Below are 13492 nucleotides of genomic sequence, written 5' to 3'. Positions count from 1 at the left end.
ACATTATTGATTAATAAGCTGCCGTGAATTTATTTCATATTTCCAGTGCATGTAACAATGAGAAACAGTTTGAGAACAACTTTGATTTAAACCCACATTTGTACTTTAATGTATTTTATAATTACAAAAAAGAAATGAGCTGAATGAGGCTTTTATATTTATACATTTCCAAGCAATGTACAGAAGGCATGCATAATTTCCAACCATAAAACACTATTTAAAAATAAAAGATTTATAATTGCTTTTCTTGATTTGAGAATCAAATTAAGATTTTTCACATTGTCCTTCATAATCCAAACACTATGCGAATGACTAACTGAGCAAAGAGTAAGGGAATTAACAATATGGTATAGCATAAGTCAAATGCAAGAGTTTTGCGTTATCCTTGGAAGGATGGGGATATAGCCATATAGTTCTTAAATCATCGGAAATCTGCATTGGTGCTGCTACTGAGCATTATTGCGATAATTAGGCAGAAGTACTATACAAATTAGAAGATCTTAGAGGGCCTACAGGAACAGGAGGCTTGTGGGTTTGGTTAATACCTCAGCGTATCTGTAGTAACTAGCGCAGGTTTCTTCCAATACATCAGCCACAGCCCAAGTGAAATGCAGAGGATATGAGGCCTGAAATTTCCAGCCAAGAATTTCTAGATACAGATTCCAAAACCACCATAAAAGTAGACCGAATTGCTGCAGACGCCTCCTTAAAACCTACCTCCAACAGAAACAGAGACGTATCCAGTGTTTTCAGCTTCTTCCTCGAGTATAAAAGAGAAGGTTTATGGTTAGATGGTATGTGTTACTAAACACCAGGCCACTCAGCTCTTCCAAACACTTAGTTTTTCACCTCAGGAGATCTGATGTCTAAGTGCCTGTCCTTTCCCTCTCCCGGGGTTACTGACCCCACAGCATTTCTGTATTTAAAATTTTGAATTAAAACAGTATTTCTATTTTAATTCAGAACACCACAGGACTGATTTTCAAAACTTCTCAGATATTAGGCACTGGTTTCAGTGTGAGCTGCATACCTAAATGCTTTTAGAAAAATATCTGAGCCAAGGAAAACAGATGCCATTTCTGGATGGAAACTAATTTATTCAAGAGCATATTTTGAAAGAAAACTCTGTATCTATTTAATTACAAGCCTCTCCTAAGAGCTACAGCAGCATTAACTATGGCAGTATTTTCCTCACGTTTCCTAGGAGGCAAAGTCCATTTCCAGACAGCAGGACTTCCCTGCGGTGAGCACCAAGAATGTAATGATACCTCAGTACATATATAGATTTTTATATATTTCTTAATTTCCTTCGTTATTATCGTCTTCCCAGGTTAATTTTAATTGAGGCTTTAAATAAAAAGCAACAGGAACCACTCCCCCCCGTTTGGCGGGCCCGGACCGCGGCCTGTTCCCGGCCCTGAGGCGAGTCCCCTCACCACCATCCCACAGGCGACCCCCCGCCCCGCCTCCCTGTCCCCTGACGGGGCGAAGGCTCCGACGAGCCGCGGTCGGTCGTTGCCAGAGCAACGCCCAGTTCGGTGCCTTCCTCCTCCTCCCTTCACGGCTCCTCCTCTTCCTCCCCCCGCCGCGCCCTTTCCCACCCACTCGGCCTCGGCGGTGGCGATGGAGGCAGCGGGCGGCCGCGGCCTGAGCAGCGGCGCCGGGCGGGAGGCGCCGGCCGCCTGACGAGGTACCGCCGCCGGGCCGCGGGTTGGCGCCTCGCCGGGCTTGTGCAGGGGAGGGCGGGAAAGGGGCTCCCGGCGGCCGCTCCCCCTCCGAGCCCGGGGCGGGGGGGGGGAAGGAAGAGGGGACGCGCCTCCAGGGTCACCCCCTCCCTGCGTCGGGGCTTCTGTGGAGGCCGGCGGGGCCCCCCGGGCGCTGCCTTCGGCGGCACCCGCCCTCCCGCCGCCTCCGAGGGGGCCGGCGGCGAGTCCCGGCGGCGGCGCTGCCCTGCGAGGGGCCCGGGCGAGGCCGCCGCGGCCCAGCGGCCGGCGGGAGCGAGCAGCGGCGCGAAAGCATCTCCCCGAGAGCGGCGGGAGGCAGCGGCCGGGAAGAGCTGGGGAGGTGCGAGGAGAAGAGCCTTGTCGGAGGCTCCTTCTGTCTCACGGGGGGGGGGAGAAGTTCTGGAAGCCGTCCGCTGCGTGCGCGTTTCTTACGCTTTGAAATCCCGTTTAATAACTTAGTTATTTGAAAGTTTGTTAGGCAGAGCGCCAAGGGAGGCTGCGTTGCTCGAACAATGGGATCGCTCGCTTTTTTGAAACACCCAGCTGTCAGTTTTTGCAGAAGCAGGCCTATAACCACTAACTGAAGAGCACTCATGAGATTTTCTTTTTATTCTCCTCCTTTTAAAACCAGCATTTGTAGCCTGATCCTGCAGGCACGCTGAGTAACACTGCTCATACAAGTCAATACTATCTCCAGTTTATTTGCTTTATTCATGTGCATAAAATTACAGAACATGAATTTTGGCTGGATTGAAGTATGATGTAATCTTTGGCCAGCAAAATATAGTAGTAGCACCAGCACCACTTCTAAATGGTAGTAAGTTCCCATATTCATATATTGTTTAATGCAGTTTACTCTTCTAAAAGAATCTCCATTTTAAAAGCTAAAGAAGTCTAGGTTTGTGCCAATATACTAAAAACTTCTTGTACTGCAAAACCAATTTTGCTTCAACCTTTTTGTATCCCCAGTGAAACTAGCTGTGTATATATGCTAAGCTTTGGGAAAAAATAATTTCAAAGAAGAATCTGGAAGAGTTTGAATTATTAAAAAAGGATTATAAAAACACTTCCAGTGTTTCAATAATAATATTATTCAGTAGTGACAAGGTATTGTGCCAAATCCAGCTTCAAAGCATTCTCCAAAATTGTTACTGTGATGTCACATCAGTCCAGAGAAGTAGAGATTTAACACTTTAACCTATGTAAAGACGAACACAGAAGTGAAAAACAGCCCAGGAAGACAACAGAAAGGTGCCAAAGCTAAGTAAGACCTCATTTGGGTGGTCTCCCTGCTAGATTACTGCTTGTTGGCTGCACTTCTTTTTTCACCTAGACCATATGGTCCAGGCTCTTTTAAATGCTGCTTACAAAATGGACTAACGTGGTTCTGCTCACTTACCCAGACAGGATAATCTCATTAATCTCATAATGGCCCTCAATTTTGAGCATGCACTGGCTTTCGGCCGGACTTGTCTGAACAAATGCTTACTATTTTATGCATGCATGTAAATGTACTCTTTGCTTCCTTCCCATCATTGTTTGCTCCTCTGGCCTACTACTGTTATTATTTTTGTGAAATTATGCAGCACTTCTAAGATCTCTTCTGCACAAGCTAGTAATAGTCTCCTATTCAGCAGCTTTTGCTGTTCTGATTTGCACTGAAGCAACTTTAGATTTTACTAAGGCAGCCAGGTTCACTGCAGGCTAGAAAACCTGCATGTGAGTGAAGGGAAGTCATTTAATACGGCACACGAAGTTGCCCCGTGGAGACAGGGTGCAAACCCAGCATGCCGCCTTTCAGAACGAAGACAGACGGTATCTCTCAGAAAGAGAATCTTGACTTCATGCAGGCAGTCACTCTGTACAATCCATTGTATTTTTGTGTTGGATTTTTTGTTGGTTTCTTTTTCCCCTGAACTTGTTATCTCTCCCTTCAACTGTGGCTTTTTATATCCCCCTCTAGGAGACAAAATAGCAAGAATCTGGACCAGAAGAAAGTCCCACCATGCAACCGAACTGCAGTCATCTCCACAACATCCAAGGGAGTGGTGATGACTCTTCATCTTCTCAGAGCACCCACGCAGCGAGGTTGTCAGGAGAGACCTCATGCCATCATAGCGGAGATGTTCGCATACAGCTAAACTCTGCTCTGGGAGAAGCCAGAGAAAATGCGAGTTCCCTGCATTCAAGGCCAGGTTCCCAAAGTCGCTCGCACGGACATGCCCACAGCGAAGCAGTGGGGCTCGACGATTCTGCTCCAGACTCAGAGGAACACGGCGGCAGCTCCCTCTCAGAGCTCAGATACCTCCTCCAGTGGCTGCACAAAAGTCTGCCGTATATCTTGATTCTGTGTGTCAAATTGATCATGCAGCATATAATTGGTAGAGTATAACAAAATAAGGTCTGAGGGAACAGACCCTCCCCCCCAAAGAAATATATTAATAACCATGCCTGAAATGTAATTCAGTTTATTTTTAGCTTTGTTTTTATTTGCTTTATTCATCAGGAAGATTTACTAAACTACATTTCAGTGGCTTGTGTTTCCTTTGCTGGCATATGTACAATGTGCTTAATTATTCTGGCTTGATAGTCCGAGCTATTAATTGTAATTACAAAGACAGAAGTGGCTGTTTTTTTAACCCAGTTCAGTAACTTTTTTAATTTTCCTGTGTATAACTGACCCTTTCTTCCTAATAGGCATTTCTCTTGGAATCGGGCTGCTAACAACTTACATGTATGCAAACAAAAGCATAGTAAATCAGGTTTTTCTAAGAGTAAGTATCACCCTATGCAACAAAATTCTGTAAGTTAACCAAGACCTTTATCCACCAATTTTTGAAAGAAATGTGAATGGAGATACTGTTTTATTTACCTAATAATATTAGGTGTCAAGGTTTCAAGATGGAAGTAAAGTCTTAATGCTTCTGTACAGTGTAGAGCTTCTCAGATAAGGTTTGCAAAATTCAAAAAGAGGGTTTGTTCACCCTCTGACTTTGAATATTGAAATCACTTCAACTGATAACAGCTTTTTGGAATTTGTGGAAGAACTTCTTAACTATATTTGTGGACTCAAATAGCAGCTGACAGTTTAAATGTTCAGCTGTCTCTGTTTACTCCCAAAGGAAAATTTGTTGTTTCTTCGGAGTGGGGTGGGTTTTGGTTGTGTTTTTAGAAAAAAAACCTTGATACACATAGAAATTGTTATGTTGAAAACATTAAAGTTACTGCTTTACCTTTCCATTGAGTTTTATTTTATTTGACCTGAAACCGCTAAGATAAAATCCTCTAGTAGTAAAATTCTGTTCAGGTGCAACAGATTTAGTGCTTTGGAGATACATTTAAGACACCGACACCGATACCGAGATAAGGACCGTAATACGTCCTTACGATTATCTTACAGGAACGGTGCTCGAAGTTGCAATGTGCTTGGTTACTAGTATACCTAACTGGATCATCTCTCCTCTTGTATTACACCTTTCATTCTCAGTCACTGTATTACAGGTAAGTGGAGGAACATCTCTACTAACATCATAAATTACTCAGATTATAACTCAGATTATATATTAACTGGGAATATTTTATCTGGGCTGCTGCTGTTTTTAACTGTGGCATTCATTTCTCTTTCATTTTAATCTCCATTCCTCCTCTTCTGCCAAACTGATCAGATGCTGTCCTTAAAAACAGTCCGTTGAAATGTGCAAGACTGGACCCCATACTCAACGTAATGGTACTGCTGTACCATGGGGAACGTAGCTGGCTTTGATTCCTAGCTTTGACCCTACCACCTTGCCTTTGGAATACTGAATATGGCATTCTGGGGCTCTGTGGAGTTTATGTCTCCAATTTATTATTTTTCCCTTGCCATTCTGTGGCTACAGTCTTGGCTGTAAACCAGTCAAAGGCTGTTTTGCTAAAATGGGAAGGAAAGCCTGTCTCTAGAGGATGGGGCTTGTGATGAAGATACAGGAAGGAAGGTTCAAAAACTGAAAGGGTGTCAGATCATAAATGATCAATTTGCAATAAAGAGTTAATTTTCTTAGCAAGTATTTTTCTTCTATGTAAACGACGTTTCTTTTTTTTTTAATTAAACCTGCTGCGATAATCTCTGGTTATGCTTTCCTCTAAATAGGGTGCTCCAGTAACTCCTGATAATTCTTTTTGTAGCTTAATCTTTTTAAACCCTACTGTGGATTTTATGAACTTCTGGGAGGTCCTTTGGATTGTGGGAGTCACAGACTTTATTCTGAAATTCCTCTTCATGGGCTTCAAGTGCTTTATTCTCTTGGTGCCTTCTTTCGTGATGTCCTTTAAATCCAAGGTAAGAAAACAAGCTATATTTTTGCTTCCTTACGAAGATCCTTTTACAGTAAAATTAGCTAATTATTGAATTATACCCAGAGAAAAGTCTTTTTAATTAAAGGTCCGTATACAATCCACCACTACGCTGTAGGTGAGAAAACCCTGTGGATCTCATGCTCTTCCCTGCTTGGTGCTAAGGAAGGTTTACAGTCTGATCTGAAACAATTGCTTGTATGATGTCATCAGATAAATGGGTTTATTTCTGTCTCTAAGTGGGGGGGATGAAGAAAGCTTTTATTTGCTGCAGTGTACGAATGTGTGTACAGGCTGTTAGCATGGAGCAGCTGATGCACAGTACATTTTTTTTACATGCTTGACAGTAACTGACATGGGAAGATTTTTGAAGATCTGCATGTGCAAACAGCTGTATTTTCTCTTCAAAATAATACTGAATTTTTTTTTTTGTAAACTTAAGCAATATTTGTGTCAGATCAATGAATTTGATTCATAGCTTAATTCCGCAAACCAGTGAAGTGTAATGATTTTTATAGAAGCCAACATTGGTTGGTTGGGTGTTTATTTTTATCTGCTTCCTGAGGTAAGACATGCAAAAACCAATTAAATTTTATGTCAAAACAGCAAATAGTAGTACTGTTTAAAAAAAAAAAAAAAAAAAAAAGGAAAGAACAAGTACAGCTTGTACATGATAGCATTTGAACAGGATGTTTTGGAAGGTTTTATCTTTTCAAATGTACCAGGATGAAATTTTTCTCAGGGACAACCAATTTCTCTAAATACCGGTTTATAATCAAGATCTCCTTTTTTTCTTCTTCTTTTTTTTTTTTTAAAAGCTAGCGATACAACATCCAAAAAATAATTGTTGAAAATTCCATTATCCAACTGTGACCTAAACTGTGGCTAAATTAAAGGGAGAATCTGGTCAATAGTGGTAAATCAGGGCATTATCCAGTGTACATTATAGAATATTCTTCCCTGTTATAAGTCTAGTTTTAAAGACAAACTTAAGGAAATAAAGTAAGAGCTAAGCTAAATATTTATGATTGTAAATGCACACGCAGTGCTCTATGCAGGGCATTTGTGCTTTGCAGTTGTTATTCAGTAATTCTTAGGGTGTCACTGAACTCTGTTGAGCTGTTCAGTCCAGCTGCCCTATGCTTCTTTCTCCCCCTACCACCACCATTTTCTTATCACCCCATCCTATATAGCAGTTAATTATCACAAGATAAGGCTCTTACATAGGCATGAAATAATGTTTACAGGAAAACAGTTTGTAATTTATGTTTGTTAATAAAAGAATGGGCCTTACTCTCATTTTTTAATCCTGAATGCAGGACACAACTCTGCTAATGACAAGCTGATCTGTGTGACCAAATTTGTCTTATTTTCCTGTAACTTTATTTTCTTAATGCTTATGAAATTAAGTCTGATAGCATTGCTGAGTAGGTAGGCATCTGACAAAGCCATCCTATTTTAGCCTATTAATTTGACTTTCTGCAGTACAGCAATCAGTTGTGTTATTGTTATTTGTACAGTTGTGGTGAGACTCATCATCTAGTCTTAATTCTTTTTCATGCTTCATATTTAGTTGTTTCAAGATATTATGAGTTGTTACTCAAAAGAATAACAATGCATCTTTTCTCTACATTTTAGAAAACCTTTGTGTTTTAAATCTTGAGCGATTCCTTTGCATGTCTTGCTTAGGGCTACTGGTACATGCTGTTAGAAGAACTCTGCCAGTATTACCGTATGTTTGTCCCCATACCAGTTTGGTTCCGTTATCTTATTGGCTATGGGGAGCTGGACAGTGTACTAGGATGGACCCTTGGGATATTGCTGGGCCTTCTCTACCTCATCCTAAAAGTATGTAAGCTTTATATTCCTCTCAAACTATTTTGCAGTAATTATCACTGGAGGGTTAGAGGGACATACACTAACACATTTCTGAACATTTCTCTGGGTTTGAACTGACTTGCAAGTCGACGCTTCAGTTTAACTGGTACAGCCTTCCAAAACCAATAGGAGTACTGGCTGAGGGCACTAAATCTTCTTTTTCCTGCACCTGTTCTGGGAATGGATTGAGGTTGCATAGCAAAGAACACTGTTACTATAGGTCCCCTCACATCAGACACCAATCAGACTGTTACCAGACATTGAGGAAGAGAGCTTGCAAAAATAAAGGTAAAATTAATGGCTAAAAGAATCAGCATTTTCCAGGAAACTTGATTTTCTCTCTGCTGTGCGATGCTAAAGAAGTTAAACATAAGCGTTCATATTGGCTGTCTGCTTCACCAAAGAGCTCATCTGCCCCAAATATAACCGGACTCAGTACAAGTTTGGCTTCGAACACGAAAAATACTTTATAATGCTAAGGTATCTTAATTACAAGTCTAAAGACTATTGCATATATGATGATAATTCTGGTGTATGTGCACCGGAGTGCTTCATTTCAGAACCTCAACACTATTTTTATTTTAAACAACAGATACCTACTGAAAAAAAAACTTCAGGCTAAATTCTTAGTTTGGTTACATATTAAGCAACTAAAATAGGGTCAGTCTGAACTATAGCTTTGCTTATGTTCCTGCCAACATTAAACTAGCAGTGAGACTTCTAGCGTTGGAATCTGGACAAAAGCTTGGAAGCTTTTTAGTTCACAGAGAAAAATACTAAGCGTAACTCAGGTCTTCTTTCCCATTTCAGCTTTTGAGCTTTTTTGGACAATTGAGAAACTTCAGGCAGGTCTTACGGATATTTTGTACACGACCAGTGAGTACTGAATTCTCTTATGACAAAACAATAAACCCAGTTTACATGAAAATACTACTTTTTTTTTAAAATACCTCATTCCTATACTACTTTGTATTGTTCTAGCAATAGACAACTGCATTTTTAAAGTAAACCCTGTATACTTGTTCTCCCATTTCAGTCTGAATTCCTTGACTACGTGATTACATTGTCATCTGAACAAAAAAAAAAAAAAAAAACCAAAAAACAACCCACACCAAAAAAATCTATTCTGCATGTCTCTTCAGATAAATGTATGTGAAATAACATACCTTTTTGTCCTGCCTCCTACTTTTTAACTGGAATAAATATTGGTTGGATTCCAGCAGAGCTTTATGCTGAAATAGAGTGAGAACTGAAGCTCACCAAAATAACTGACATGCAAGTGACTTCTGTTAGAATTGTAAGTTCCTAGATAATCTTTCTCTGTAGTAAGAGGTATTGTTCAGAGTCTGCTATTCATGCAGTAAAATGTATAGAAAATTTTGGAGCATAGTGTCATTGAACTAAAAGAATAATAAAGCACTTCTCGTTTTCTAAGTGCTATCTTCATCAGATTGGAACTTCACACAGTGTTTTGTTCAGAGGACAGTGTTAAAATAAAACTGAGAGATTTTTCCAGTAACTGTGATGAGGGGAAGATATAACTAGATGGCATGGTAAGTGGGAGCACATAAGCTTTACGCCCCAAGACAACTATTAAAAACTTTGCAACATTTTGTTGGATTAGGGATTGAATAGTTTTCCTGACATAGCAGCCCTTATTTCTAGTTCCCTTCTGTCACGGTATTTTTGTGTTTTGTTTTGGCCCCCACCCCAAAACTAATATCTGCGGAAAATACCTTGTTTTACAGCACTATGGGGTGACAGCTAGCAAGAGACAGTGTGCTGAATCGGATGATATTTGTTCAATCTGCCAAGCTGAATTTCAGAAGCCTATTCTGCTTATCTGTCAGGTAATACACATAATCAGAATTATTTTTTGCAAACTTAAGAATATTTTAAACAACTGGTAAACAAAACTAGATGAAGTTAGATTAGTGAGTGTATGTCTTCTGATTATTTTTAGAAATCAGGCTATGCAAATAATATACCGTCTTATAAATGGAAGAGCTTAGAAGCTCTAAGTTCTCATTCTTTTCATTACAGCATACATTTTGTGAAGAATGCATCTCTTTATGGTTTAATAGAGAAAAAACCTGTCCACTCTGCAGAACTGTTATTTCAGACCATGTTAACAAGTGGAAGGATGGAGCTACATCTATGCATCTACAGATTTTCTAAAGCGTGTCAAACAACTTGGTTTACAGTTTGTTTGTTCAAGCTAAGGTTTTTCAGTTTATTGTAGGTGGCACAAGGAACGAGTTTCCAAATTCTAGGTCTCATGCTTCTGTGAAATGTTCCAGTATTTAAAACAGTGCAGAAAATGTTAACTTGTCCTTCTTAAGTACAGAAAAGTAAGTTTTCAGAATGAATGCAGAAAAGCCAGCATTGCTTCTCTTGTGATTCTTGTAGCAAACAATCAAGTCCTTGAAAAATGCTGCGTTACTTCTTGCAGCAGCTTCTTAATTCAACGTTTTCTTTAAAACTTTAAGTAGAGTTCCAGAGTGTACTAAATTGTATTTATCCTTCTAACATGACTCAACCCAAAAGGTCAACCTACCAATTTTACTAAGATTATGAGGAAATTTTATACTCTGGACTACAGTGAGAATTAGAGCTACTTGCCACACTTGGCATTAAAGGTCCTTTAATGCTAGCCCAATCAATCAGAGAAATTACCTTCTTATTCATGCACCTGTAACAGCAACTATTTCTCACTGTACCTGGAGATAAGCCACAAGAATAAGACGTTTCCCCTTTAGGTTCTTGTAGACTTCTAATGGATCTTTGGCTTAATACATAAACCAACCACTGATGTTAGTTTTTTACTTAGCATTTTATAAAGTTGGTATTTTTAAAACAAATCGTTAATACTATATTTTTGTCATAACAGGAACCAGATTTTCTTACAGGGGAGAATCTATTTTATACTATATTTGCAATTTGTAGTATGCATAAAAATCAGAGAGAATAAATGCATTTAAATCTATTTGTTTGGTGCATGTTGAATAAAGAAACAAGATTCATTACTGTTTCAGTATTAACTTACATGAAAGCACATAACAACAGCTCACTGCTAGGTATACTTTTCCTGTTAAACTAATGTCTCTGAAAACCAAAAAACCTCAAATGCTACAACTTACTCATGACTAGTCTTTGCGCTAATTATAGAGCTAACTTATGTACAATCTCACCTTTTTTTTCCCTGCTTGTCTTTTTTCACCTTGCTATTCAGATAAGACTAAAAAACCCACTCAAATTATTCTGTTACAGCAAAGTTAAATTGAGTTGCCATTAACTTGAGCTTGTCTTAACTGAATACCTTTAGGAAACTTCTAAATTAGGGAAAAAAACGGAATTAAAAAATTAAACACTTACTTGATGAATGATGTGGCAACTCAAATGGCCAGGGAGAGTGACTGAGTACTGTGAAGTTGCAGCTGACACAGCCAGATTTATAGGGCTGACAGGGCATGATGGGAGAGTGCCCTTAAAGGTACAGCTAAAAGTGTAATACTAGTAGAATTTAGCATTCTGAATAAAAATCTAATGAGATGGAAGATTCAAGCTAAGAGGTATCATTTTATGTTCAGCCTGGGTTTTGCTATAGCATGCTGTGTATTTGCTAATTGTATTTTTGTTTGGAGTTTACTGCAGTTCAGAGTAAATGTGCCCTATGATTGTTCCACCACGGTATCTGAGTGACTGGGGAAAAAAGACTCCAGCTTAAAGAAAACAGGCAAAAGCTTCTAAGTCTGTAATTGGAAACTTATGGGAGTCGAAGAGACTGGTTCTCATGGAAGCCCTTCCCAGCAGGTGAGGTACTTAGTTTGGAGAATGTGCAGATGAATGGTGTTAGAGCAGTCCTGAGGGCGGCAGGGAAGCATTAGAGCTTGGCCGCAGCCAGAGCTGTGCTGTAATGGGCTTGTGCCTGTACCTCCAGTATAGTCAGAACAAACTGCTCTTTGTTGCCTCAGAGAGAGCTAGCTATGCCTTAGCTTGCATTTGAAGCTCATACAAGATCAGAACTGTTTGTTATTTAAATTTCATCAGTGCTGATACTCAGACTGCTGCTGCAGCAGAACTTCCCTTGAGAGATGGACAAGAATGGAATCAGTTAAGGAACAAAAGAGTAGGGGGAACTTAAGGTTGGATTCTGAATCTTTGATGGGCCCACAGAGATTTTGGCAGCTCACTTGGTTACACAGTCATTTTTAGACTTTCCCAAACTTAGTCATGAACATAGAGTTTAGCTAAAGAGCGTTTTAAGGTTTTATTCTTCATACAGGTATTGTGTGAGTACCGTGTAAACAATTTGAGTGCTACATTTAATTTAGTCAACAAATGGCACCTTTAAAAAAAGCTTTGTGTGAGTAAAATGCATGACTAAGCCCAATACACAGTGTGTAAGAGCAGATGTAATAACCAACCCTTTCTAAAATACTGGGCAACATAAAAATTGTAACTTATCCTGGATTAGCTTTTCCTAAAATGCTAATACCAATAGCTTAATCACTTTTTAATTCAAAAATCCTCTCAGAGGAAATATAAACTAAAATTCATTAGACTTGGACGTGATGTTAGAGCAAGGAAATGCACTTCTTAATACTTGAATATTGATTAAATTCATTGCCTACCAGTAATGGGTAGCCATTCACCAGAATTCCAGTACTCTGTGATAGACTTTCAAAAATCTTTTTAGAACAATAGGTCTAAATCACCTAGTCCATTCCTGGAATATTAACTGGGAAAGTACAGATTCTGAGATGCACCAGCTGCTTAATACAAACAGTTGTTCTGAAAGCAGAGCCACTACCCTGCTGACTAAGGGAAAAGAGCTGAGAAATGAGTATGCTTTCTTACTGCCTTAGCCCCAAGATGAGTAAATAGCAGCGCCGTTGCTTATGCAGCAGGAAATGGTGAGAAGGAAGCTTGCTGTTCTGTCACAGAATCATGGAAAAGAATCCCAGAATCTATGGTTGTATGGCAGTGCAAAGCTGAAGTGGTCCGTCAGGACCAACAGCTTAGACTGGCAGACCTAAGATGAACTAGGAAGGTAGTTACAGATCAAGAAACACGCTGCTTTACACATATACATTCAAAGCATGCAGGGAAATGTGAAAGAAATTAACCTGAACTAAATAGTCTTTTGCTGTAGGACAAAAGTGTTTATAAGCTACGTACCTCAACAAGTAGTTCAATGTCTGAGACAGATACTGTAGATTGAGGAATTAAGGCATCAAGGACTGTATGCAAGGCCAGCATTATTACTAAAAAATATGAAACTAATTTAGAAGTATTCCACTTGTGGTTAAGAAAAAAAATCAACGCAAGAACTTGACAGCATCATCTGGCCTGTAAAGCTCACCAAGACTATTTTATGGAGCACAACAAAACATGGTGTCAGTGCTTTAAGTCAACCCTGGATTGTTGCCGATCCTTTGGTCTTTGTCTACCACACAGCAGTAGCAACACCTTACTAGAACAAGGGTGGATATTGGTCAGACATAGGACCAGGGACCAATTTCTCTTTTATTCTCTCTGTTGATTCTTTTTTTTTT

General features: G+C 39.7%; 2 protein-coding genes across 8 annotated transcripts in view; one reads left to right on the top strand and one right to left on the bottom strand.

Annotated features, from left to right (window-relative positions):
- The first annotated feature begins 1537 nt into the window (after positions 1 to 1537).
- Positions 1538 to 10957, top strand: RNFT1 (ring finger protein, transmembrane 1). Of its 2 annotated transcripts, none has more exons than XM_087751403.1 (9): positions 1538 to 1690; positions 3688 to 4051; positions 4422 to 4498; positions 5125 to 5225; positions 5889 to 6042; positions 7746 to 7904; positions 8745 to 8810; positions 9683 to 9784; positions 9978 to 10957. In XM_087751403.1, the coding sequence occupies exons 2-9, from the start codon at positions 3730 to 3732 to the stop codon at positions 10110 to 10112; spliced, it is 1116 nt and encodes a 371-aa protein (XP_087607529.1). In that variant the 5' UTR covers positions 1538 to 1690; positions 3688 to 3729; the 3' UTR covers positions 10113 to 10957. The 2 variants fall into 2 exon arrangements, with proteins under 2 accessions (XP_087607529.1, XP_087607528.1); XM_087751402.1 differs by having other exon boundaries at positions 3688 to 4105.
- The window catches only part of RPS6KB1 (ribosomal protein S6 kinase B1), a 27716-nt gene continuing 18156 nt past the window's right edge, over positions 3933 to 13492 (bottom strand). For 3 of the 6 annotated variants that reach the window (XR_015703381.1, XR_015703383.1, XR_015703382.1), the window contains exons 18-19: positions 13116 to 13201; positions 5898 to 6029 (exon numbers count right to left, since the gene is read on the bottom strand). The gene's annotated coding sequence lies outside the window, so the exon portion shown is untranslated. Of the gene's footprint in view, positions 4072 to 5896; positions 6030 to 13115; positions 13202 to 13492 lie in introns of those variants that run through there. The other 3 variants (XR_015703384.1, XR_015703385.1, XR_015703386.1) reach the window with 3 other exon arrangements.

This window comes from Nipponia nippon, unplaced genomic scaffold, assembly GCF_047370975.1.
Source record: "Nipponia nippon isolate SJK-2023a ecotype South Korea unplaced genomic scaffold, ASM4737097v1 scaffold_15, whole genome shotgun sequence".
Taxonomy (NCBI): Eukaryota; Metazoa; Chordata; class Aves; order Pelecaniformes; family Threskiornithidae; genus Nipponia; species Nipponia nippon.
The sequence above is the reverse complement of the archived record's forward strand: the minus strand, read 5'-3'. Positions and strand labels throughout refer to the sequence as shown.